Here is a 26,188-nt window from a genome sequence, read left to right on the forward strand (position 1 = left end):
TGTCACAAAACCTCAGTTTGATTCATTAAAAATTAGATCTGACCATGAACTCATGTGTGTCGTACTCGGAAAAATACCGAAGCCTACGTGCCACATTGATCATCTCTCTATTGATTTTGTGACTCACTCCGGATGCTGCAAATGTAAAGTACCTTACCCCTCTACTTGATTCATTAACTTATCGATGATGACATGGAACCAATCCAATAATAAATATGCATTGTCTAAAATACTCTTGTGATAAATGTGAAATCTCTTTTCTCTATTAATTCCTTTCGAACTAAAAGTTCTCGGTCACAAATTTTGTATGTCTAATGCAACTCATCATTGCAGCTATAAACGGTTAAATTTGTTACAATTTTGTTACCATTTTCTATTGTTTATGAGACGCATTTTATCCTTATAACAGTATTAACATGTAAGCAAACGGAAAGAAAAAACAACAATTCATAAAACGAACAACTATTATAGGCATGACAGTCTAATACATATTTAGATAATTAAAGTGAAGTTATATCAATAAGTCATAGAAATAAGAGGGAATGTATACCAGATATTATAACAAGAATTGGCACCATCTCAGAGTGTGGGGACACGCTCTTCGCCAGAACGGGGGTCGTATTATAGGCATAAAAGTACAGTAAATAACAACTAATTAAAGTAATTAACAATTCATTAAGACACCTACATGATTGAATAAAAAGGTCAAGAAGAGGAGTTGAAATCATTAAGATATGAACATAACACATTGATATATATATATATATATATATATATATATGACGGGCAACTCTGATAGTTGCAGACTACGGGAACATACTTGGCCACGAATAACCAGGGGTGAGGATAGTAGGTCGAGGGCTATACATTAATGAAAGACGATTAACTAGATAGGAAGTAGATAAAAAGTGGAACAGCGATGAGAGGGACAGAAACGTTAGGGACTTGAGACATACATGGTATTGGGGGGGGGGGGAGGGGGGGGGGGGGGGGGGGGTAGTTCGAATTTCAAAAGGGTTGGAAGCTACATCATAAAAAGTCTGAATAAGGTGCTGGTTATTAGATAAGAGTGGGTTAGAATGATCAAGTGTAGGGGGGAATGGTGGTTGACCAATGAAAGATGGAAGAATGAGTAGAGCCGGACGTAGGTACCGGTTTAAAAAGGGGCTAAAGCCCCAAATCGGGAGGACGGCGAGAAGACGGCTAGAGAACGGCTAGAGGGCGGCTAGGTAGCGGCTAGAGAGCGGCTGGGGAAACTACATCTGGACTGGTGCTCCGTTCTGGGCTTGTTGTCACGATCTTTCGAACCAGAACCCAAACTTAAGCACAAGCATTTCGACTGAGACTGAAGCTTTGCGGCTGAAGTCTCGTATTTAAGTGACAACTAGAGTGGGAATAAAAGCTGTTAAACGAAGATCACTCTTTGTGCTTGTTGGAGGAACTACGGTAATAGGTCCAAAGCCCTCGGCTACTGACATTGTACCTCTCGCATATCCCAGACTGTCAGCACCAAGAACGAGGGGAATTACCGTAGTTCAGGTGAAAAGGTAACGACTGTTACACTCCGCCAATTAACACCAGTTAACACCGCTCATTAAGGTACCTTGGACACAATGGACAAATTTCAGTTGATTGAGGAAACAGGAAGTATTTATACACAGGCAAATAGAAAAATACGAAAAAAACATTGTTTCTTGTTAGCATGTTGTCTGGATGACGAGATGTTTCCTTTGCATGTGATCTGGGATTGAACTTCACCTATTAAGTTACAAGGACGTAGTAATCGGCAATCTATCAATGAGATGTAACTGTAGAAGCAGCATCCGTCACATCTCTTCCCTATAGACTTGTGTGAATATCCTTGTTAAATTGTTGGTTATGACACTTATCACAACCTGATCAGAGTAAGGTGAGTTAAAATCGTAATCTCTTGGAAACAGAGTTTTCATGCAAATGTGTCTTGGGGTTGTAAATCGGATACTCCAAGCGTCGTCACTGATTTTCCTTTATTTTTTATTATTCTTGTACGCCTAGTTGTACGTTTGTCGAATATCAGGCCATACTACCTGTGCGTTTCTTTTTTTTAAGAGTGTAATGATTCCAAATACTGGAAATGGAGCTCACCAAAACACATAAGCGAGGTAACCCCTTTATCCTCTAATGTCTTCTTTTGTGGAAAAAACCCTATTCTCATCTCTCACAAAGATTATTATTGCATGCTTTCCTGGAATTGGTGCATTAATATCTTATCTTAAGAAGGTAGTCTGTCGAAAAGTGACACCGGTTTTCGAACTATGTGAAGGTAAAAATACCATTGCCAGGACAACTGTTGTACTCGCACATTGCAACAATGCTTCGGACCTACCGGTAAAGTAACTGCCTTTATCAAAGAGAAGCAACTCTAGTCTATGAGACATGACGTTTGTATAGAGATAATCATATATGAAACGCATTCCGCTATTGCCCGATCCCCAGTAGATAAAAGGCCGCACCATGAGTGTTTGTTAACACTCAAACTTGTATCTACCTGATCATATATTTGCATATTTATCCATATATGGACCCAGCAGATTCCTCTTTTATCCAATGGTTTCATCATTACAGGATAAATAGATTATACAGCCCTTTACTAAATGAGGTCTCTATGAAGACCGCAGTTTTAAATGTAATATCATTCCTGGTTCAACAAGTGCAAGAAATACAATTTTGTGAAAACAGTTATTGTGCTGGCTTTGCACCTTGTTCTTCGGTGTTGCCGTTTTGATGAGATCGAAGTTAGTGAGTGAGTGAGTATGGTTTTACGCCGCTTTTGGCAATATTCCAGCAATATCACGGCGGGGGACACCAGAAATGGGCTTCACACTTTGTACAAATGTCGGGAATCGAACCCGGGTCTTCGGCGTGACGAGCAAACGCTTTAACCACTAGGCTACCCGACCGCCCCTGAGATCGAAGTAGTGTAAACTACGGTTATAACGAATCCAAAGGGACCACTAATTTTAATTCGTAATAACCGTAGTTCGTCATAAGCATATATACAACATATATACAACAAATGGCCGGGACTAGAAAATAAGTTCGTTATATTGGTCAGTTCGTTTTAAGAATGTTCGTTATAGACGTAGTTTACTGTAGGTAGAATCAAAATAGTGAACAAAATGTGAGGATAGAAATAAATAATATTGGAGAACAGATTTATTATTATTGTCATCTGTAATTTCCACAGATTTAAGTAGCAATGGTTTAATTTGTGCTAAATGGAAATACACTTGTTCAAAATCTACAAAGTGACTTGAAGCTTTCAAAATAAAATCACACAAAAAAACAACACATTTTCAGTCATGGGACTAATTCTGAAAGTGCCTCAGGGATTTTGTTTAACATCAACTGAACAAGACAAGAGAAAATTAAGATTTGACCGTTTGATCGTTACAACATCCGGAAATATTTGACAAGTAAATACATCCAATGAATGTTAAAGGACAGCGTCATTTTTCCCCTCGTTAACTCGATCTTCACCTTCGTCTCAATAACAATATATACGCGCAACAGATAAATACAAGAGAACTTGTGACAATCTGGTGATGCCAACAGTGTGGAAACTGTCAAAACCAGACTCTGACTAATCCAGACGTCTGTCAATTTAATGTTCATAATTTACTATGATAACGAAAGCTATTTCTTTCAAGCTCATCCTATGTCATGTTTACGTATCCTCTAGTAAAATCTCATTAATCTGGAACTACATTTTACATCTTTTAATGTCTTTTCGTGTGACGCGCCTGGGTATCGAACACCAGACCTTCCGCTCTCCGGCCGAACGCTCTACCTCTAGACCACGGAGGTGTTTTTTTCTTAATGGAACCAGGCTACAACCAATTCCAACATTTCCATACTGCCAAGACTGATGTATCGTGACCAGCTAATGCTAACTGTTATGTGGCAGTGTATATTAAACGTTTGTTTCCCATGATTGTAAGTTGGAGACGTTATAAGGATACATACCGAAAAGTCGCTACAGCAGCATGATAAGGAAGTAGTTATCCATAAACGTTTTGTCTACTTTTACATTTACATCATAATTATCAATGAAAATCATAAATGATAGAGAGAAATATTTTGTTTAATATCTGCCTCAAATATTGTGATGTCACTTGTGCTTTTAGTGGTTTCAGTTCATGTTGACAATGAATTTCCTGCTTCTGTTTAGTTTCATAACAACTACAAAACAGTTCTTCATCGCAAAGAAGCATTTCAAATTGATCAGTGCAGGTCATATCATTCAATTCGTAAAACGTACAACGGACAAATTTACATTTTCAGTTGATTGCGGAAACAGGGAGTATTCATACACATAAGAAATGAAAGACACCAAAATCATTGATTCGTGATAACATATTATCTTAATGATCATGACAGGATATTTCCTTTGCACGTGATGTGGGTTTGAAGTCTGCACCTATTGGGTCACATCGACGTGACCGCGTAGTAATTTACAACGCAACAATCAGCTGTAACTCTAGAAGCAGTAACTTCCCCTCCTGATCTAGTGTCTGTGGGACTTGCAGTGATGGTTGTTTCACGTTTCAGAAACTAACGCGAGAAAGGTGAGTAAGAATCGTGTTTTTTTCGTAAATAGGCGTTATCCCGCTAGTGTCTTTCGAGGTGGAATATTTTGTATTAGGAATAAACATTTTATTTTGCAAGCCTTGGTGACCTAAATGTTCATAGATAGTGTTAATTCCTAATAGAGAATAATACCATCGCAAATCACACATGCTCGGTAACAACTTCATCATGAAATGGACCGCCTCCGTGGTCTAGTGGTAGAGCGTCCGCCCGGAGAGCGGAAGGTCCGGTGTTCGATCCCCGGCCGCGTCATACCAAAAGACGTTAAAAGATGGTTGTTGTTACCCTGTCTGGCGCTCGGCATTAAGGGGCTAAAACAAGGACTGGTCGGCTCGGAGTCAGTATTCTGTGTCTGAGTGGGATATTCATGTTAAACTGCGGCATGGTATCTCAGTGAGCTAGCACTAAAAATCGGCATCAGTCCGGACTAGTACAAGCAGCCACAGAAACACACACTCGTACATGCACGTCGCTATATAAGTGCAATAATCTTGGACGCGACGTTAAATTCCATTTCACCTCACCTCATCATGAAATGTAATTCTTAAATTCTTTCGTCGAAAAACCCTTTCCCGTCTCGACATACAGCGACAAAATGAAACAAGGTAAAATTTTGGACGTCTTTTGGCCACACCCAACTGTTTTAAGCCACAGAAGTTTACAAGCACACATATCCCCCAGTGTTCTTGCTAAATTGTTTAATAACAGTTCATATCTCTAACCTTGCCATCATCCAGATCTGACTCGATCGGCGATGGACAAGGACAGCGTCATTATTTATCGTTTTTACCCAATGACTTTATCTTGCAGAGAAACCCTTCCTGTATATGATAAAGAGTGGGAAAACAGCCCTTCAGTATATGTGTTAGAAAACATGCACATCTGTGTTTTTTTCTAAATGTATATGCACAAATTGCGGGATCGAAAAATATATAAATGGAAAAAAGAATAACTGTCATTTGTATTTCAATATATTTTAGAAAAAACAGGCTAAGTTGTTCTTCATAGAAAAATATATTTGTTTCAAGATTTACAAAGGTTTTGAAGCTTTTGCAATACAATCACACCAATACACCATAGTTATGTCTCAGTATTTTAGAAGCGGGACTCATTGTTTAATACTGACTGAATAAAACCTGCTTACGATATGTTCTAGCCCGATAAAAATTAAAAAGAATAATTTGATGTTTTAAATTGTTACATGCCACCATCATCGCGCCATATTTGTTTTCTTGTGCTTTTTTTTCAGAAACTTGCAAACTACAACCGGAATTATTGGTCAAGTAAATCCCTCCAGACAATGTCAAACGACAGCGTCACTCTTCCCTCTCCTGACCTCGATCTTCAGCTTCATCTTAATAACAATAAATACGCGCAACAAGTTGTGCCCGCCATCTTGTTCCTTGCCATTCTGATGCTTGTTGGGTGCATTGGGAACTCCCTCGTCTTTTACGTGTATCATTTGAAGATGAAGCGAAGCACAACCCGACTGTATATTCTATCACTGGCAGCGTTTGATCTTCTGAATTGTGTCGTATGCATTCCCCATGAAATAGCAGATATGAGGTATAACTTCACATTTGGGCGATATGCACTTTGTAAAGTAATTCGAGTATTAATAGTGTTCTCTTCCTTTGGGTCTGGAAGTGTTCTGCTAGTTGTAGCAGTAGATCGATACAAGAAGGTATGCAGACCATTTCAAAAGCAGATTACCCTAAGGACTGCTCAGGTAGCTGTAACAATTTGCACAGTTGCTTCGTGTCTGTTATCGCTGCCTGCGTTCGTTATCTACGGTTCAAGAACTGTGCCTACAGACATCATCAGCATCAACGGTTCTGACTGTTCCATTTCGGATGAGTACATTAATTCTCCATTTCCTCTGCTGTATAATGGGATACATTTCTCCATATTTGTGCCTTCAGTTCTGTGCCTAATAGTGCTGTACAGTTTAATAAAGCGGCAAGTCGGTAAGCAACACTCATACAGAAACAAAATGAATTGTCATCAGAATGTTCCTTCATCCCAAAATAGAGATGGTGGTAAAGAGATAAACTCAAATGAATCAGATGAAGGTCGTACCTCTTCATCAGAACCTGAACTTACAGATGTTTCTGTGGTAGAGATGCAAATGCCTAACATTCGACCGAGCACGAATGACGTTTTGACCGACCCCCAGCAAGGACGGAATCCTATGCATATTGCTAAGGGCAAGACAAGGCAGGATAAAGAAGGGTCTGTCTGCAGTGATGCTGAGCTGACATATGCACAGACATCGTCTCGAGGTGACAGAGGTGAACAGAGAATGTCGTTCATGCTGTTTCTAATCACTCTTGTATTTGTCTTGAGCTTTCTGCCACACCTTTCACTGATGGTGGCGTTGGGGATCAAAAGGGATCTCTTCGAGGTAACCCAAGGCGCTGGATTAGCCGCCATCAACCTTTTCATCAGGTCGTATTTCATCAACAGCGCCTCCAATCCAATCATATACAGCTTCTTCAGTACCAACTTCAGACGGGAACTTGGAGACATATGGAGAAAGGTACATTGTCGGGTATGAAAACAATTTGTAATTCTACCGAAAACGCCAGTCTCGAATGTCTGCCAAAGCAGATTCCACTGGGTGTAAAAAGTAAAGACACACTAAAAACATGTCTTGTTCCACCAGTAGGACACGTTATATGCTTTCTACCATAAACATCGATGAAAAACGGCTTAGCACTTAACACGCAGAAACTGCAAATGTTTATATTGGTTTTGAAGAAAGATCGGGGGTCAACATTTAACTGTGAGGAGACATCTATTGTTTTGGGTATAATACTAGAAAAATAGTTGAATGAGGAAATTGTGTTACAACTTGATTAGTATGATTACATCGACTTAGCAATAGTCCAGCTTTATGACGGCGGTCTGTTAATATCCGGTGATGGATATCATGAGCATCGTTCCACGAAATTGGGATACGATGACATGCATCAACTACGTCAGCGAGCCTGACCACCCGATCCCGTTAGTCGCCTTTTCCGACAAGCATAGTCGCTTTTTACGGCAAGCATTGGTTGCTGAAGACCTATTCTACCCCGTATCTGTTTGTTAACTAACACAGGTGCATGTAGATCAATTGTGCACTCACACACCTGTTCACTATCGTGGAAAAAATGTGTTTGTTTAAGTCAGTTATCAGGCAGAATATGTTTTGTCAATGCAATAAAAGAAAACAAATAGAATATACATTAAAAAACACACTATATTTTCAATGTTTGTGCTAAGATGTGTGAAAATGAGGCCAAATGCTTTTACTTAAAGAACAACCTGACATAAATTAACACGGCCTCTTAGGTGGCATCGCACATTTATTTTGCCACATTATCTTTTGCAAAATGAATTTGTGTTTGTTGTTTAACGCCTCACTATTCCAGTGAAAGGATGGCGAGAGGTAAATACTAGAAAGCCTGCGACAAACAAGTGATGCATACAGTGAAACCTGTCAAAATCTGACTAATCCGGACTTTTTTCAATTAAATGTACTGCATTAAATGTGCCGAATTTGCTACATGTACAATAAAAAATAATATTACTTTCAAGCTTTTCTCTATGTCATATTTGTTTCCTCTGGTATAATCTCGCCAATCTGGAAGGAACTATATGTTCGTCGGACATTCCGCTGCAGTATGACATGATCAACGGAGTCCGGGTCAACGAGTCGGCCACCTGACATTTTCCGTATTTTCCTCTTCATTTGATAAAAAGCCATTGAAACACGAGTGTCACTTCCTCACGTATTTAATTATAATATGCTTACGGACGCTTAACGCCGCACTCAACAATAATCTAGCAGATAACGCAGGGTAATGTTATCTTTAAATACGAGAACGCTTTGCAATTGTCTAACGTATTTATCCTCATATAATACTGATAGTAATATTGCTAGTTTGATAGGGCTCCCCCGTGTCTCGCAGGGTGAGTGACATATAATTATTATAGCCTATTTCCTTTTACACTGAGCGTCCGCCCGGAGAGCGGAAGGTCCGGGGTTCGATCCCCGGCTGCGTCATACCAAAAGACGTTAAAAGATTGTATTTGTTGTTACCCTGTCTGGCGCTCGGCATAAAGGGGCTAAAACAAGGCCTGGTCGGCTCGGAGTCAGTATACTGTGTCTGAGTGGGGTAATCATGTTAAACTGCGGCATGGTATCCTAGTGAGCTAGCACTATAAATCGGCATCAGTCCGGACTAGTACAAGCAGCCACACACACACGCGTACATGCACGTCCCTATATAAGTGCAATAATCTTGGACGCGACGTTAAACCCAATTTCCCCTCCCCTCATTTTTTACACTGGATGGCAAGAGGATACTAGGTTTTGAAAAGGGTGCTTCTTCTCTACTTTAAACGTTTCAATATCTGTCCAATCGGTAGGGTTGTTATGACTACGATAGTCATATTTTACATCTCATCACGTGTACCACAAAATGATCCTGACGAGAAATCACTGGCACATCATTAACGTTAACCTGAAAAGATACCGAAGGTTTTGGCTGCAATTTCATCTAGATTACTTTCGAGCAGGGAAGTAAAATAACGTTCGTGAAGTAAACTTCACAGCTTAAAATGCTACATTATGCGCTTCAAAAAGTTCACGGAAATGTGTAATATACACTCAACAAAAAAGAAACGCACAGGTAGATTTTTAGTAAATGTCTTGTACCTAATAATGTCGATATATTTAATTTATTATCATAGATACAAATATGAAATTTTGGTGATCGACAGTCACATGTTGTCGTTGTATAAAGGACATTGGAAACTGTTCATGGTCATGTCATATAAGGGCACAAGGTTGCGCAGAGCTCAGCATCTCATGTGACCGCCCCGGGCAGCAATCACGGCTCTGCATCTCCTCGGCACTGACTGGATAAGTGTACGAATTCTGTCCAGCGGAATTCTGCGCCAATCTGCTTGCAACGCGTTGGCCAGTTGTGGCAGTGTCTATGGCGTGTTATGACGTTGACGTACACGTAGATCGTGTTCATCCCAGATGTGTTCCATTGGGTTCAGATCTGGAGATCTTGATATTTTAAAGAAGTAGGACAATTATACATACCAAAGACTCTTATTGTACATCCATCTATGTTTAAACTTCAACAGATGTTTCATTGTAAAAATAATATCTTCTTGAAGAAATTATCAAAATATTGTAAAATAGTAATGGCTACATTTAAATAACTATTAAAGCTGCCATCACTATTATACGTCGCATCTCCTGTTAAACATCAACATGCTACTTTTTGGGCGTAATAAAGTTCTGTTCTGTTCTGTTCTGTTCTGGCGGCCAGGGAAAGTCGTTGATGTTGGCATTATGAAGGTAGTCTACCGTGACACAGCTCTCTCTGGCGGTCAATGCTTGGAAGAGGTTGAAGAATGTGATTCATGTAGTGATTTGCTGTCAATTTTCCATGAACCACAACCAAGTCAGATCTCGTTGTGTAGGATATGGCCCCCCCTCCCCCCCCCCCCCCCCCCCCCCCCCCCGCACACACACACACCATAAAACTACCGTCGCCGATTTTGTCAAAATTACGCACACAATGTGGGGCACAACGTTCATTTCGACGACGAGAAACACGTTTTCTTCCATTTCGCCGGTGTAGAAGAAATTATGACTCATCGCAAAACCACATTCGTCTCCAGTTTCTCAAAGTCCAAAGCTGTTAGGTATGGAACCAGCGCAAACTGTCAATGGATCTGTTGCAAAACAGGGACGATAACTGGTCTTCTGGGTCGGATTCCAGCCTCGCGAAGATGGTTCCTGACAGTCTGGTCCGATATCCTCCTCAAACCAGGGATGCGTCCTGCAGTCTCCGTAGCTGTGTCATTGCGTTGACGTAGGTGGAACAGTCGAATGTAGCGATCCTGTGCAGGGGTGGTAACTCTTGGCCGGTTCTCGGACGGTCTGCAGTGGAATTGAACAGTGTGTATCGGTCACAGAGGCGGCAAATGGTGCTGTGGTGGACGTTGAAGTGGCGTGCAACAGAAGACTGCGAATCCCCTCTTTGGATACGTCCTTTGGCGATGTTCCGATCGGCAGCGCTGTGCCTCGGCGTTTTCGAACTTGAAAAATGTTGCCATTCGAATGACAAATTTTGCTTTACTGTTTTCCTCAATGACATGCTTGAACAAGTGTGAAAACAATGCGTTTAAGACATTGCCAATCGACAATGGCTGCCTTTTTAATATATCCAATTTATATTCCGGATATTTTGTGTAGTCAAGTTCAATGAACTACATACTGCCTGTGCGGTGTTTTTGAGGTTTTTTTAAGGGTGTATAATGTTTCAAGCCACAATCACCACGATGGCCTGTCACTGGATAATCGGCCCAGTTGCGAAGAATACGCATGGATGAAATGGCTGCAGATCAAGTTTTAAGGCCAAGAAATTGAGTACATGAATATTTGACTGCCATTTCATTGTTTTCGTCTTCTACAGGTGATTATAGACCGACCAATGTGTTAAGCGCATTCATATTCAATTATTAGCGCGTTACTGTATAAAGATGTATGAACAACATGTTTTCATACAAATAATGCCATTTTAGCACATAAAGAGCACTATACATTGGCAATAGGAAAATATTGCAAGAAATATTTGAGAGTTTTCTTGCCTTGAAGCGAATTGGGTTTCACGCCACTTTGAAAAATGTGACAGATATATCACGGCGTGCCAGCTTAATGTGGGAGGAAAGCCCGAAATGATGCAGGTGTCAGACGTTTACCACTTCAGTGAAACCCACTTGCACGAGAATGGTGCTTACAAGCCTAGAAACATATTCGGGGGGAACCGAGATTCAAAATGTTGTTTTTTTTGTAAACGTTTAAGAGCAAAAATGCAAAGGATGCACGGAAATTGCTTTCAGAAAATGTTTTCAGCACAATGGACGTGCAAAGTGTTGGAAACAAGATTCGAACCTACTTTCATAGCTTTCTGAAGTGCTCAAGGGACGCACCTCTGCATATCGAAATGCGGCACCATTGAGGACTGGTCCACCCGTGCAACCCTAATATCTCTTAAAATTGGAAACTGAAAATAACCAGTCATATATTTGTGAAGCCCCTTTCTGGTGTCCCCCGCTGTGATTTTACTGGAATATTGCTAAAAGCGGCGTTAAACCACTCCCTCGCTCACGACATGTAAAAACGTACACCTGTGATGCTCCTATGATTACTTTATCAGAACAGATCCGGAAGATGGGTGAAAATGATGCCTGACCAATATAGACAATGAATTTACACAATAAGTGATGTTTTACTTTTCTCAAAGCAGAAAAAATGTAATCACCTCTGCATGGTGCTGTATGAGATATTTTAACAGAGACTTTGTAAATAGCAATGAGATTGAAGCACCTCTAAAATATACATTCAGTGTCCCTAATTATGATTATTTGTTTGTTGTTCAACGCTGCACTCAGTAACATTCTAGCCACATGTGGCGGCATGGAAACCCTAAAGTCTGGACCAGTTAAATATGTGATGGGTATTACGGACTCTGAGCTACATTGAGTGAGTGAGTAAGTTATCTTAAACGCCACTTTTAACAGTATTCCAGTTATATCACCGCGTGTCAGCTTAATGTGGGAGGAAAGCCCCAAGTGATGCAGGTCTTAGACCTTTACCACTTCGGTGAAACCCACGAGCACGGGTATGGTGCTGACAAAGCTAGAAACATAATCGGGTCGATCCAGGATTCGAACCCACAATCACAGGATTAGCATATGAACCATGATTCTGTATTTAGAGATGGATTAGCAAATGAACCATGATTCTGTATTTAGAGATGGATTAACATATGAACCATGATTCTGTATTTAGAGATGGATTAGCATATGAACTATGATTCTGTATTACGATTGATTAGCATATGAACAGTGATTCTGTATTTAGAGATAGATTAGCATATGAACTATGATTCTGTATTTAGAGATGGATTAGCATATGAACTATGATTCTGTATGAATCTTCGAACATGCATTCCTGGTCTGTAGGACTGATTGACAGTGAGAAAAAAGTCGTTGTCAACCGATCCCTCGGGGCGTTTGGAATTTAAATGTTTGCGTGGACATTTTTGTTTGGACTCATTCCCTCTGACATGTGTCTGTATTGGGATACAGGCCAGCCCCAGGGTCTGCTATTATCCGCAGATACCAAACTGTTAGGGGTTTAATACATTGGTCTTGGGGCGCGGATGGCACAGTCGTCTAAAGCGCCGCGATTATCTGTGCCTAGTTGCGTCCATTGGGCACGCCTGAAACCTATGATTGTGGGTTCGAATCCCGGTTCGCCCCGATTATGTTTCCAGGTTTTTCAGCACCATACCCGCCCTCGTGGGTTTCATCGAAGTGGTAAACGTCTAAGACCTGCATCACTTGGGGCTTTCCTCCCACATCAAGATAACACGCCGCGATATAGCTGGAATACTGTTAAAAGCGGCGTTATACCCAACTCACTCACTCATTGGTCTTGAAGTTTAAGGATTACTGATAGACAGTTCAAAATCACCGACAATTTCAAATGGTTATTAAGTCATCATTATTTTGTTGGTTTTGATATACTATAGTGATACTGTCGAATGCACATTGCTAAGAGCTTTCCATATATCTACACTCTTCAAAAAAAGAAACGCATAGGTGTTTTGAGAATTCCAATTAGATTTTTTTCCCAGCTATCGTCATAAAGACAATTCTTATGTTTGATTCCCGTTAATCATGTCATGTTTGTTGTGCATTGCGCGCAAACCCATCTCAAAATGTTTTTGTTTTTTGTAAACGTCTATGAGCAAAAATGCAAAGGATACACGGAAATTGCTTTCAGAAAATGTTTTCAGCACAATGGACGTGCAAAGTGTTGGAAACAGGAGTAGAGACACTGACTATAAAAGACCGTACAAAATTCATCAGTTCATTACGAATTTTCTGACGTGAACGGAGATCGAAAAATTCCAAGATTAACTGCAGCTAACCGAAATATCTCCATTGGACGTTTGGAAGCAGGGGAGTCCCAGTATGCCGCTGCAAGACACTTCAACGTTCACCAAAGCACCATATCTCGACTATGGGATCGATACACTCGCACTAATTCGGCTCAAGATCATCCAAGAAGTGGAAGACCAAGAGTGACCACCCCTGCCCAGGATCGGTACACTCGGTTGCATCACCTTCGGAATCGATTTGCTACAGCAACGGACACTTCAGGACAAGTGCCTGGTATGCGAAGAATTTCCGACCAAACCATCAGAAATCGTCTGAGGGAAGTGGGAATTCGAGCGAGATGACCAAAAGAGGACCTGTCTTGCGACGTCTACACCGTCAAGGACGTGTCCGGTGGTGCAACAGTGTACAGGCATGGGATCTCAGGAACTGGCGACGCGTTTGGTTCAGCGATGAGTCACGTTTTCTTCTTCAACGACGGGATGGAAGACAACGTGTATACCGACGTCGACATGAACGCTTTGCGCCGAACTGCGTTCGACAGGTGGACCGATTTGGTGGAGGGAGTGTCATGGTGTGGGGAGCCATATCCTACAGGGGCAGATCACAGTTAGTTGTTGTCCAGGGCAATCTTACAGCAAACTGATACATAGACCAAATTCTGCGTCCTCACTTCCTCCAAACCTTGGACCGCCAGAGGGAGCTGTTCCATCACAGCCCCACACAGCACGTGCAACAGTTAATTTCCTTGTTAATGAGAACATCAATGTCCTTCCATGGCCGTCCAAATCGCCTGATCTCAACCCGTTTGATCATTTGTGGAACGAACTTGATCGACGCGTCCGTCAACGTCACCAGCGTACCCACACACTGGCACAACTCGCACAACTCCCCATGAAAACATCCGACGACTTGTGCAATCTGTGCCAAGGAGGTGTTGGGTAGTGACGGCTGCAAGAGGTGGTGTGACAAGGTACTGACCATGACGCCCCCTCGTGGCTACACATGTGCAATGACTGAACTGAACTAATGCTGACAATGACGACAATGCTTTTGTCCATCACTGTGTCTTATTTCATTTGATTGTGTCCACGCATATTCTGTGTAGATACTTTTACACCCGCTTAATAAATATCCTTATTTTTTAACTATGCGTTTCTTTTTTGGAAGAGTGTATAATACATGGTATGATTTCCAAAAGGGCTCACATGTCTCGCCCCTAATGCATTATTGTCGGAAATTACGTTTTAACCCGGTTTGGACGTACAGAAGATATATTTAAAGAAGGCTGATAATTTCGGACCTTTAAACAGACCCCAGAACAAAATCAAAATTATGCAAGGATTGCAACAATTGGAGAGAAGAAATCAGAACAACAGATTTAAATCATAATCGCAATTTAATAATTTTATTTAAACTATCAACAAACAACACTGTAACAATAATAGTGTAAACATCCATAATGCAACAATAAGAAATAGCCATCCATTTAAAAGAAAGTGACAAAACAAGATTATATTTGCCTTGCATGATTTAGATTGTGAACATGATTATTTTTGTCAATAACTATACAGTGTATAAAGCATGTGATATGTGTTCTTCATAAATGGTATATTATCCATATAAAAATTAATCTCTCTACTGACTCTGCAAATAACGTTGCTGAATACAAGAAATGTTAAAGAAATGTAATGAAATCCGTGATGTCTTCGCACTATTTCTAAATAGACATGAATAAATCAAGGCCATGTAAGTTGAATTACCACATAATTCGTGCATTACAAAACACATTTTGAAATTGACCATTTAATGATTTATAAACTGTCAATTCTCTTGATGTTAGCACAGTGAAAAACGCACTTTGTGTAAGGTCTGCTATGAAAGAGTACTTTAGATACCAAATCAATATAAGTCTACTGACAATACACTGAAACATATAGTTATTTAGTTGAATACCCCACTCAGACACAGTATACTGACTGCGAGCCGACCAGTTCTTGTTTTAGCTCCTAATGCCGAGCGCCATACAGGGTACAAAAAGTGCCATCTTTTAACGTTTTTTTGGTATGACGCGGCCGTGGATCGAACCCCAGACCTTCCGCTCTCCGCGCTCTACCACAAGACCACGGAGTCGGCTTAATGAAGCTGTTTGCATAATCATGAATATATGTAACGGATGACGAATATTATTTTATTTCAAACGAAATAGGATTGACAACTTTATCATAACCCACACTCGAGCAACCAGTATTCTGAACGTACAAAAAGGCAAGGTTTTTATGGAATAATGCTTCTAGAACAGGTTTGCATCTTCTTCCCTGCGGGTATATATCATCGTGAATGAAGGCTGAAGTCGCAAACCCTGAACAAATTACCAAAACCAAGTGCGCCAGGCATTGTCCAGAAACTAACGATTTTAAAACTGACGTACAAACATGCAACTGTGTCATATGGGTCTTGGTGATATAGTCGAACTTAGGAAGAGTAATTATTGACGTCCGGTTAATTCGTCACATCGATACGCTAGCATTCCTTGGCTATATAGTTGATTAGGAACGCCCTCGATAGTCAATTCTACTTTTGTAATCTTGGGATTGTGGAACTTCTCGGTATTTCTTTTAAACGCATCGGAGGGGTCCTCGGACAACATTAAAATACCCTTCAAAGACCTCGTGGGGACGTTTAGATTGATATTCCACATCGTATCTTTTTTTGTCCCTCGTGATCTTTCGGTGTCGAAGCACGCGATCGTACAAAATGGCTAAACTTCCTGTATAATGGTTACGAATTTGTCTGGCTAATTCGGGATCCGTTATCATATCGTACTCCAGCGAGATATTGTCAATGGAATAGCTAGCATCTTCACCAGCTCTGATTACTCTACCTTAGTCATTAAAGTGAGTTCGTATTCTAACCTATCGCCTGGGGATGCTTGATAAAGGGGCATGTGGGAATCTAGTAATTCAAAGTCTGGGGGAATATAGAATTGGTTACCTAATGCGTCGGCAACGGCCTTATCTTTTACGACGGTACTATCACCATTTTCTAACTCCACTCAGACGCCAATCTTTACTCGTAGAAACATTAAATTCATTACAAATACGTTCGAATGCCTTCTTGTTGTACTGATTATTTGTGGAATTCCACGCTCGATCCTGCGGTAATGGTAATTTCTTTAGGTATACGTCTAATCTGATAGTGCACGTGAAATATTATAACAGATTTATATAGTTTAAATCCTGGGGCATTAACAGATACGCCATATCCCGTTGTGGCACACCATATGGCAAAGTTTAACTGATTCTGCCAAAATTGTATCGGATGGTGAAACCAGTCGTGCACCATTTTATCGCTAGTTGCCGTGACTCTGTACTTTTCAAAGATATCAGGGAATTAAACGATAAATTCAGCACCAGAGGCAGTTACTATAATCGATTGATTAGTAATGTATCTCGATTTCATATTTAAGTTATGATATAGTATCATTGTATATTTAATATGTATGTTACACTCCCGGGAATAACAAATGGTCAGTCTATTCAACTGCTTCATACTATCGATAACTCAGATGGACAACTCGAAGTAGCTCTATGCGATGTAACGTATTACCCACGGTGGACAAATATAAATACTGTGAAAAGAAATAATGTGATGTTTATACCAGGTGAAAACAGTGGTATTAAAAAATACATTACTTTACCTGATGGGTATTACAGCGTATACTCACTCAATGATGAAATTTTTAAGCCTAATGGAATTAGTATCACACAAAATGAGTCGAATGGGACAGTGAAAATATACACTGGAGAAAAAGGTATATTTATTGATGAGAACTTAGCAATTACACTTGGATTTGGACAGTCAGTAACATTACCGACCAACAAAACAGTGAATGTATATGCATTACCCGATTTAGTTCCCTATAAAGAGTTGTGTGCATCCATCTTGATCAAATCAGCACGACGGATAATATTCAACTAGAAAGTTCTTCAACTCTGCTCAGATCTATTACAGTCAAAGATGAAAAATATAATAGCGGTAGAACGGAATCTTTCTCAACATTACAATATAAAAAATTAAAGCGGGGTATTATTTCAGACCTTAAAATTTCTGTATTAGATGTAAAACACCAACCTGTACATATAGGATACTTAAGTGTAACACTCCATATTATAAATAATGGTTGATTCCATATTTAAGTTATGATATAGTATCATTGTATATTTAATATGTGTGTTACACTCCCGGGAATAACAAATGGTCAGTCTATTGAACTGCTTCATACTATTGATAACTCTGCTGGACAACTCGAAGTCGCTATCTGTGACGTAACGTATTACCCGCTGTGGACCAATGTAAATGCCGTGAGAGGTAATAATAAGATATGGATATTAGATGAAAAAAATATTATTGAAAAATTCATTATTATACCTGATGGGTATTACAGCGTATGCTCACTCAATGATGAAATTTTTAAGCCTAATGGAATTAGTCTAACACAAGATGAGTCGAATGGGACAGTGAAAATCAACACTGGAGAAAAAGGTGTACGGATTTTAGGGAACTTATCAGCTACACTTGGATTTGTACGCGGAATTTTAGCAATATACAGGTCAACATTTGATGGAGAGACATTGCCCGATTTAGTTCCCTATAAAGCGTTGTGTATCAATCTTGATCAAATAAGCACGACGGATAAATATTCAACTAGAAAGTCCTTCAACTCTGCTCAGATCTATTCCAGTTAAAAATGAAAAATATAATAGCGGTAGAACGGAATCTTTCTCATCATTACAATATAAAAAATTAAAGCGGGGTATTATTTCAGACCTCAAAATTTCTGTGTTAGATGTAAAACACCAACCTGCACATATAGGATACTTAAGTGTAACACTCCATATTATGAATAATGGTTGATGCATCAGGCCCTGGAACGCTCAGACAATGTAATACAATTGCGCTTTCCGATCTCGGAGACACAGAAGGATTCGGTAAACCCGGTACCGATGGTAAGTTATACGCTTTACACTTACACAATAATGTATACAAGCGGAAAGAAGTTACATTCACGGGTAATCAAGAAGATTTAAGCGATGTCAACGTTGTTAGTAGACTCCTTAAGAAAAACACTTCGTACAATCTTACTCGCAACGACGATAATAAATGGACTATGGTCGAAGCAAACATCGAGTGGCTATTGAATATCGTCATTACCCCACCGTATGCGATGATGGGTAAGGCACATAATTTAACTAAGATAATAAATAGTGGCATCGTACTCGCGGCTTATATCCCATCAAAACGAAAAAGTGTGTTAGTCTCTCCCCTGCCAGAAAACCCAGGTCATATGTTATATAGTCGTCCGGCAATCCAAAACGTTAGCTTAAATTTGGTTACTGATCATGAATTCAATGAAATTAAAGTTAATTTGAGTGCAATACCTAATCTTTCTACTCTTGTTATTGAAGTCTTGTTCGGAGATGTACCGGTAGATGCCTTTGAAATATTACCAGGTCTATCGATTAAATGGCTCAAGAAACACGAGCGTCAACGTTGCAGTATTATTCATTTCGGAGCATCGCCCGTTGCAACCCTCGAGGGGGTCCAAATTATTAAAAGTGGTAGTATTTCTCTTACTAAGATATTCTTGCCGTATAATATACATTTGATAAGGTTGATGTATACTCTCAAAACATTTAAGCAAGACCAATTAAAGACTATTATATGATCGTAATATACACTATGGGTTTATATCCAGCGCTCGATGAAGCATTTGAAAATATGGATACTGTTGATGGATTTCGATTACATCAAATAAGCGACATAAAACATCGAATAGAGAGGGATAGGGAGTTGAGACTTGGATTGTATAAAAAGTATCGCAGAGCCGTGAATGCTCTGGACGGAGTTGACACCGCGCTTGTAGTAGCTGGCATTGGACTCGGTGTAGCAGGTGTTAGTTTATTATCAACTATATTTGCCGCGCCTATCGTGCTCGGCATGGAAATAGCCGCTGGAGTCTCGGGACTGGCAGGAATAGCGACAAAATTCATTTCTCGTAGGTTGCAAAAGAAAGCATTAAAACACGATAGTATTCGGATACTCGCCGAAGCAAAGTTGAACAGCATTGAGGATCATATTTCGACAGCAATGGTCGATTTTAAGATATCCGAGGATGAGTTTCGTTTAGTGTTGTCAGAACTCACCAAATACAACGTAATGAAGCAGGAGATTCGATCAAAATCTCATAAGACCAGTGGTATTAGCGAAGACGAGAAAAAAAAGTTCATAGAACAGGGGAGGCAACAAGCGCGTCAATTATTCCGTGACAAAACCAAAGAACTGGTTGGAGATTAAAAATAGATTGGTTACTATCGTTAGATCACATTGAGACAAATGCTTACATGAATATATAATAATGAAGAATTACAACACAACAATCGAAAAAGCTATTAAATGGAGAGAATTACCACAAGGTTTTTATTATATCAGTGATGTCAAACCAACCAAATACGGTTATCAATTGTTTCTAATCAATTTACAAGAAGAGTGTAGTTATATAGTCTGGTCTCCTAGTAAAATGATCGAAGAACTTCATAAAAATGTTGAATATCGCTTTATTGATAAAAATAATAAAGAATATTGTCATTACCATTTAGGCTCATCTAAAGCAATGATTGGCCCCAGGTGGTGGTAAGCTGGAGTCAATTTAACTCAATCTTATGACTATCATTGAATCGCATCATCATTTTGGCATAAAAAAATTCCCTCTGTAGTGGTGGTATAGGTATATAAATCCGGCTCCAGTGGAGTTGCGGCAGAACCCCCATTACCTATAAAAATTTATATCATAGAAGCATTGATAGGTTTGAAAATGGCTCCAAGTGGTGGTGAGCTAGAGTCATTTTCATTACAATTTAGTTTAATCTCATGACTATCGTTGAATCGCATGATCATTTACACATAAAAAATTCCATCTGTAGTAGCAGTATAGATATATAAATCTGGCTCCAGTGGAGTCGCGGCAGAACCCCCATTACCTATACTACTGCTCATGATATTAATCACTGGATTGTCTGGTCCAGACTCGATTATTTACAGACCGCTGTCATATAGCTGGAATATTGCTGAGTGCGGTGTTAAACAACAATTCAATCCAATCCAATCCAATCTGATTTTTAATTGAGGGAAAACTTCACAGAAAACACTATCATAGGATCTGTTGAGTAGATATTTCATGAATACTTAGTGCATGTTGATGACGTTTTGAATTTCAGTGAGTTTCCTACGGCTGAATATCCTGGCTGTTTGGGTGGAGGATCATTGCGCCATCGGGTCTGCAGTCACCACAAATCCCTCCACAGGTTAGATCGATGATGGCGCCATTTTCTCGGTCTGTCCTATTGTAAAGTAGGCCCCCCGGTCATGTTCTCCTCCACTCCAGCTGAAAATGAATATATCAAGCCATCAAAATCGTAATATCTCATAAGCCATACTAACAGTGTACATCATCGATAATTACAGATGTTGTTTACGAACAGGGGTATCGGTACATGACCTAACAACTGAACAGAGGTGAGTTCCTTGGGAATGTCAGAATCATCACAGCAAAACAATGCAGAATCCGTTTTCCGGATACCTCCGGATTCTTACCCGAAACGCATTCGGGAATCCTCAGCGGAAAGCATGCCTTCTGGAATCCGGGTATTCGGTACCGGATACCTCACCGGATACCTCTATCTGGGTGTCCAGGGATCCGGCACCGGATACCCCACCGGATACCTCATTCTGAGTATGCACGGTAAAAAAAGGTGTAGGTTTAAAAAAACTGTCAAAATTTGGGGGGATATATCCGCTTGCAAATTTTCTTCATGTCTTGTTTCCAGTAAATAATGTTAGGCTGGGCATATCAGATAGCTGTAGTAATATTCTGTGTTATTTTAATCGTAAATATACTCTTAAAGATTACTGAAAATTACCTCTGAAAATAAGGTAAATCGTAAATGTCGCAATTTTTTACACATTACTAAATCACCACTGACGGCGTATTTACAGCATGTTTTGAAATCTAAATTTCGGATATTTACTCGAAAAAAATCAATTTAGAAAATAGCATATTAGTGATCACGGGTATCTGTCTTTTATAAAATGACCAATGATCATTCCAAAACGTCTCCGATAACCCTAGAATCGTTTCGAATGTTTTGGAAAATACGCAAACACGAACGCCGAAGTGAACTTATTGGATAGTGTTTACAAAATCACGTTTCAAGTACACCGGTTATGAGACGCCTGTAACATCACGTACATTTCAAACTTAGCAGTGATACATACATCTTTGAATTCCTCATACATTTTAGAATCAAATGACCAATGGTCTTTGTCACCAATACAAAGTGCAAAATAACGTGAAAACGAATGTTGTACTCGAAAAACTGCACTCGTTTGAAATGTAAACAAAGCAAAATTCAGATTTTACACAGTGTAGCATTTTATCCTATTTTGAGCTATCCATTTGTCTATTCGCTCAAGATATTGGCTCAACACTTTCAGAATATGCATGGGCAGAGAATCGTAGGAAGAATTAGGGAATTTAAAATAGGTACATTGTAATGATCTGAAATTTTCAACAGAAATTGTCAAAGTTACCGTCTTGTGTGACGCCATGACTGATGCAAAAATCACGCACAACGACAACGGTATTGTTGGAATTTCTGACTATTTCCGTTGGTTTCAATGAAAAATATGACAACAAATAACATAATATTGTATCTATTCTAAATTCCCTAATTGTTCTTACGATTATCTTCCCATGCATATCCTAAAAGTGTTGAGCCAATATCTTGAGCCAATAGACGAATGGGAGGGAATACCCAATAAAATTCAAACTTCCAAACACGAGGATGATCGAGCCCTCTCGATCCGCACCAGAAACATAAATATGGCTGAAAAATTACTGCAGAGTGCATTAAATAAAATTCTAATATGGGCATATAAATGGGGTTTCGCACTAAATGCGGAAAAAAACACAGGGATAGTATTCAAACACAGACACATGCGTGCAAACACCCCCCCCCAAAAAAAAACAAAAAAACAAAAACAAAGAACAAACTACAATTAAACAAAAAATATACAATTCCAAAAATAAACCAAATGTCTTGGACAAATCGTTGATGAACACCTCACCTGGGGTGCTCACATTAAAAACCAAATAGAAACAAATAGATGCACTAAAGACCTTTACATACTACGCTGGACAGGTTCCAACTGGGGGCCTCCAGGGAGACCCTACTATCACTTTACAAATCACCAATTAGATCAAAGGTAGACTATGGGTGCCAAATATACAACACCTTGAACTTCTCATTAAGCGATAAACTAACCTCAATTCAATGTTAAGCACTCAAGATAATTACACGCACTCAACATGGCACGCCGCGCATATCTCTACAGGCACTATCAGGTGGAGTACCCCTGGATCTACGCCGAGATCATCTAACAATACATTTCTGGGCCTCAAGCCAACAAAACCAACAAATTCAACAGATCCTTAAAACTAACATAAGCCCCAGACTCCAAGCTCTAGCTCGCAAAAGCCCTCAATTAACACCAATCTCTCAACGCATAATAAATTACCTAAATACACACAACCTAAATATTTTACAGTTAAACACAGCACCAAATAACACCTTCACATCCAAACTCTAAACCCCCAAAATCGACATATCTCTCTCCACCAGACTAAATAAAGAAACTGATCAAAATACCGCTCAATCCATCACACTAGCATACATCCACGAAAAATTGCCAAATTGGTGTCACATATACACAGACGGGTCCTTTGACCCGGGCTCAAAACACACAGGATTCTTCATCCATATCAACAAACCCCCAAAAGAAACACAATCCTATAGGCTCCCAAATAATCAATCAATTTTCACAGCCGAATTAAAGGGGATAGTAACAGCCCTGCACAGCGATCAAATAAATAGACACCAAAAAATCCTAATCCTTTCAGATTCATTAAGTGGGCTCCAGGCCATAAAAAACAAAAACACAAAAAAGCGCCCAAAACTAATACAACAGATAATTTAAAGCGCCAACAATCTACATAAACTGTGGCGGTCGGGTAGGTAGCCTAGTGGTTAAAGCGTTCGCTCGTCACGCCGAAGACCCGGGTTCGATTCCCGACATGGGTACAATGTGTGAAGCCCATTTCTGGTGTCCCCCGCCGTGATATTGCTGGAATATTGCTAAAAGCGGCGTAAAACCATACTCACTCACTTCATAAACTAGGTAAAGACATAGAAATAGTTTGGATCCCTGCCCACGTTGGAGTGTTTGGCAACGAATTCGCAGCCAAAGCAGCCAAATGAGCACTAAAATTAGAAGACGTAAGCATCAACCTACAAATATAAAAAAAACGAAATTAAAAGTATCATAAAGGAGAAAATCTTCCAAAAGTGGCAAAATAACTATATCAGAAAGTTGATTGCATCCTAAATACCTGCTACGAAAGCCACTCAAAAAAACCAAAATCATCATAAAACCAAAAACATTGACAGAGTAATAACTAAACTACAAACAGGCCACACTAAGTTAAACTCCCACCTACACCAAGTTAAAAAACACCAAACCGGTAAATGCCCCCACTGCAACTTAAAAGAAGCGCCTGAACACGTCATACTATATTGCACACATTACCAACACAGAACAACACTCTAATCCACACTAAATTGCAACAATTACAACAGCAACGGTACTAATCCCCCTAAATGACTTATAAAAATTTAAAGCACTAGGCATTATTATATCTAATCAAAACAGGCCTACTTGACCGCATTTAAAAATAAAAGTACAACAACCAAGCTGCAAATAAACCCAAAAATTCTAATCCTATAAAACACACAAACTCCTTTAAGTCTCCTTTAATTGTAAAAGAAACAGGCACTCGATCAGCTAGATATTTTTATGGATGAAGGGTGGCTGTTTGTCGCCAAATACTACCATGATTATATTTCAATATGATAAAGAAAAGATATATATATATTTTTTTTTTAAATTTTAATTTTAAAAATTAGTTATTTATTAAACATATTGAGAGTAGTGCATTTTACCGGGCACACCATTGTTTATGTCAACATGACCGACCAATCTGATTAACCGGATTAAAAAAATATGACTAACCCTTGCCCAAAGCAAGCTAAGCCCAAGGACCGAAAAGGGGTGTTGGATCGTAAAGACTTGTAAGTTTCCCTAAGACCGAAAAGGGGTGTTGGATCGTAAAGACGTGTAAGTTTCCCAAAGACCGAAAACGGGTGTTGGATCGTAAAGACGTGTAAGTTTCCCTAAGACCGAAAAGGGGTGTTGGATCGTAAAGACGTGTAAGTTTCCCAAAGACCGAAAACGGGTGTTGGATCGTAAAGACGTATAAGTTTCCCAAAGACCGAAAACGGGTGTTGGATGGTAAAGACGTGTAAGTTTCCCTTAGACCGAAAACGGTTGTTGGATGGTAAAGACGTGTAAGTTTCTCTAAAACCGAAAACAGTTGTTGGATGGTAAAGACGTGTAAGTTTTCCTGAGACCGAAAACGGTTGTTGGATCGTAAAGACGTGTAAGTTTCCCAAAGACCGAAAACGGGCGTTGGATCGTTAAGACTTGTAAGTTTCCCTAAGACCGAAAACGGTTGGTGGATGGTAATGACGTGTAAGTTTCCCTAAGACCGAAAACGGGGGTTGGATGGTAAAGACGTGTAAATTTCCCTAAGACGGAAAACGGTTGTTGGATCGTAAAGACGTGTAAGTTTCCTAAAGACCGAAAACGGGCGTTGGATCGTAAAGACTTGTAAGTTTCCCTAAGACCGAAAACGGTTGTTGGATGGTAAAGACGTGTAAGTTTCCCTAAGACCGAAAACGGGGTTGGATTGTAAAGACGTGTAAATTTCCCTAAGACCGAAAACGGGCGTTGGATGGTAAAGAAGTGTAAGTTTCACTAAGACCGAAAACGGGTGTTGGATGGTAAAGACGTGTAAGTTTCTCTAAGACCGAAAACGGATGCTTGATGGTAAAGACGTGTAAGTTTCTCTAAGACCGAAAACGGGTGTTGGATGGTAAAGACGTGTAAGTTTCCCTAAGCCCGGAAACGGGTGTTGGATGGTAAAGACGTGTAAGTTTCTCTAAGACCGAAAACGGGTGTTGGATTGTAAAGACGTGTAAGTTTCCCTAAGACCGGAAACGGGTGTTGGATCGTGAAGCGAGAGTCACCGGCGCTTGAGGCACGGTAACGGTATAGCGAGAACAGAACAGAACAGAACAGAACAGAACAGAACAGAACAGAACAGAACAGAACAGAACAGAACAGAACAGAACAGAACAGAACAGAACAGAACAGAACAGAACTTTATTACGCACAAGGCTACAAAAATTAGTATGTTGAGGTTTAACAGGAGATGTGACGTAAAATAGTGATGGCAGCTATAATAGTTGTTTAAATGTAGCCATTACTATTTTACAATATTTTGATCATTTTTTTCAAGACGATATTATTTTTATAATGAAAAATCTGTTGTAGTTAAAACATA

At 39.7% G+C, this 26,188-nt stretch overlaps 1 protein-coding gene across 1 annotated transcript; it reads left to right on the plus strand.

Annotated features, from left to right (window-relative positions):
- Positions 1-4,457: 4,457 nt before the first annotated feature.
- On the plus strand, positions 4,458-8,171 carry LOC124115043 (orexin receptor type 2-like). The gene is made up of 2 exons (XM_046475848.2): positions 4,458-4,607; positions 5,879-8,171. The coding sequence occupies exon 2, from the start codon at positions 5,930-5,932 to the stop codon at positions 7,184-7,186; it is 1,257 nt and encodes a 418-aa protein (XP_046331804.2). The 5' UTR covers positions 4,458-4,607; positions 5,879-5,929; the 3' UTR covers positions 7,187-8,171.
- The last annotated feature ends 18,017 nt before the right edge of the window (positions 8,172-26,188 follow it).

The sequence above is a fragment of the Haliotis rufescens genome, unplaced genomic scaffold (assembly GCF_023055435.1).
Source record: "Haliotis rufescens isolate VD_foot unplaced genomic scaffold, xgHalRufe1.0.p SCAF_33, whole genome shotgun sequence".
NCBI classification, from domain to species: domain Eukaryota; kingdom Metazoa; phylum Mollusca; class Gastropoda; order Lepetellida; family Haliotidae; genus Haliotis; species Haliotis rufescens.

Coding starts and splice junctions, on each gene's coding strand:
- LOC124115043 (XM_046475848.2), top strand. CDS start 5,930: ATGTCAAACGACAGCGTCACTCTTCCCTCTCCTGACCTCGATCTTCAG.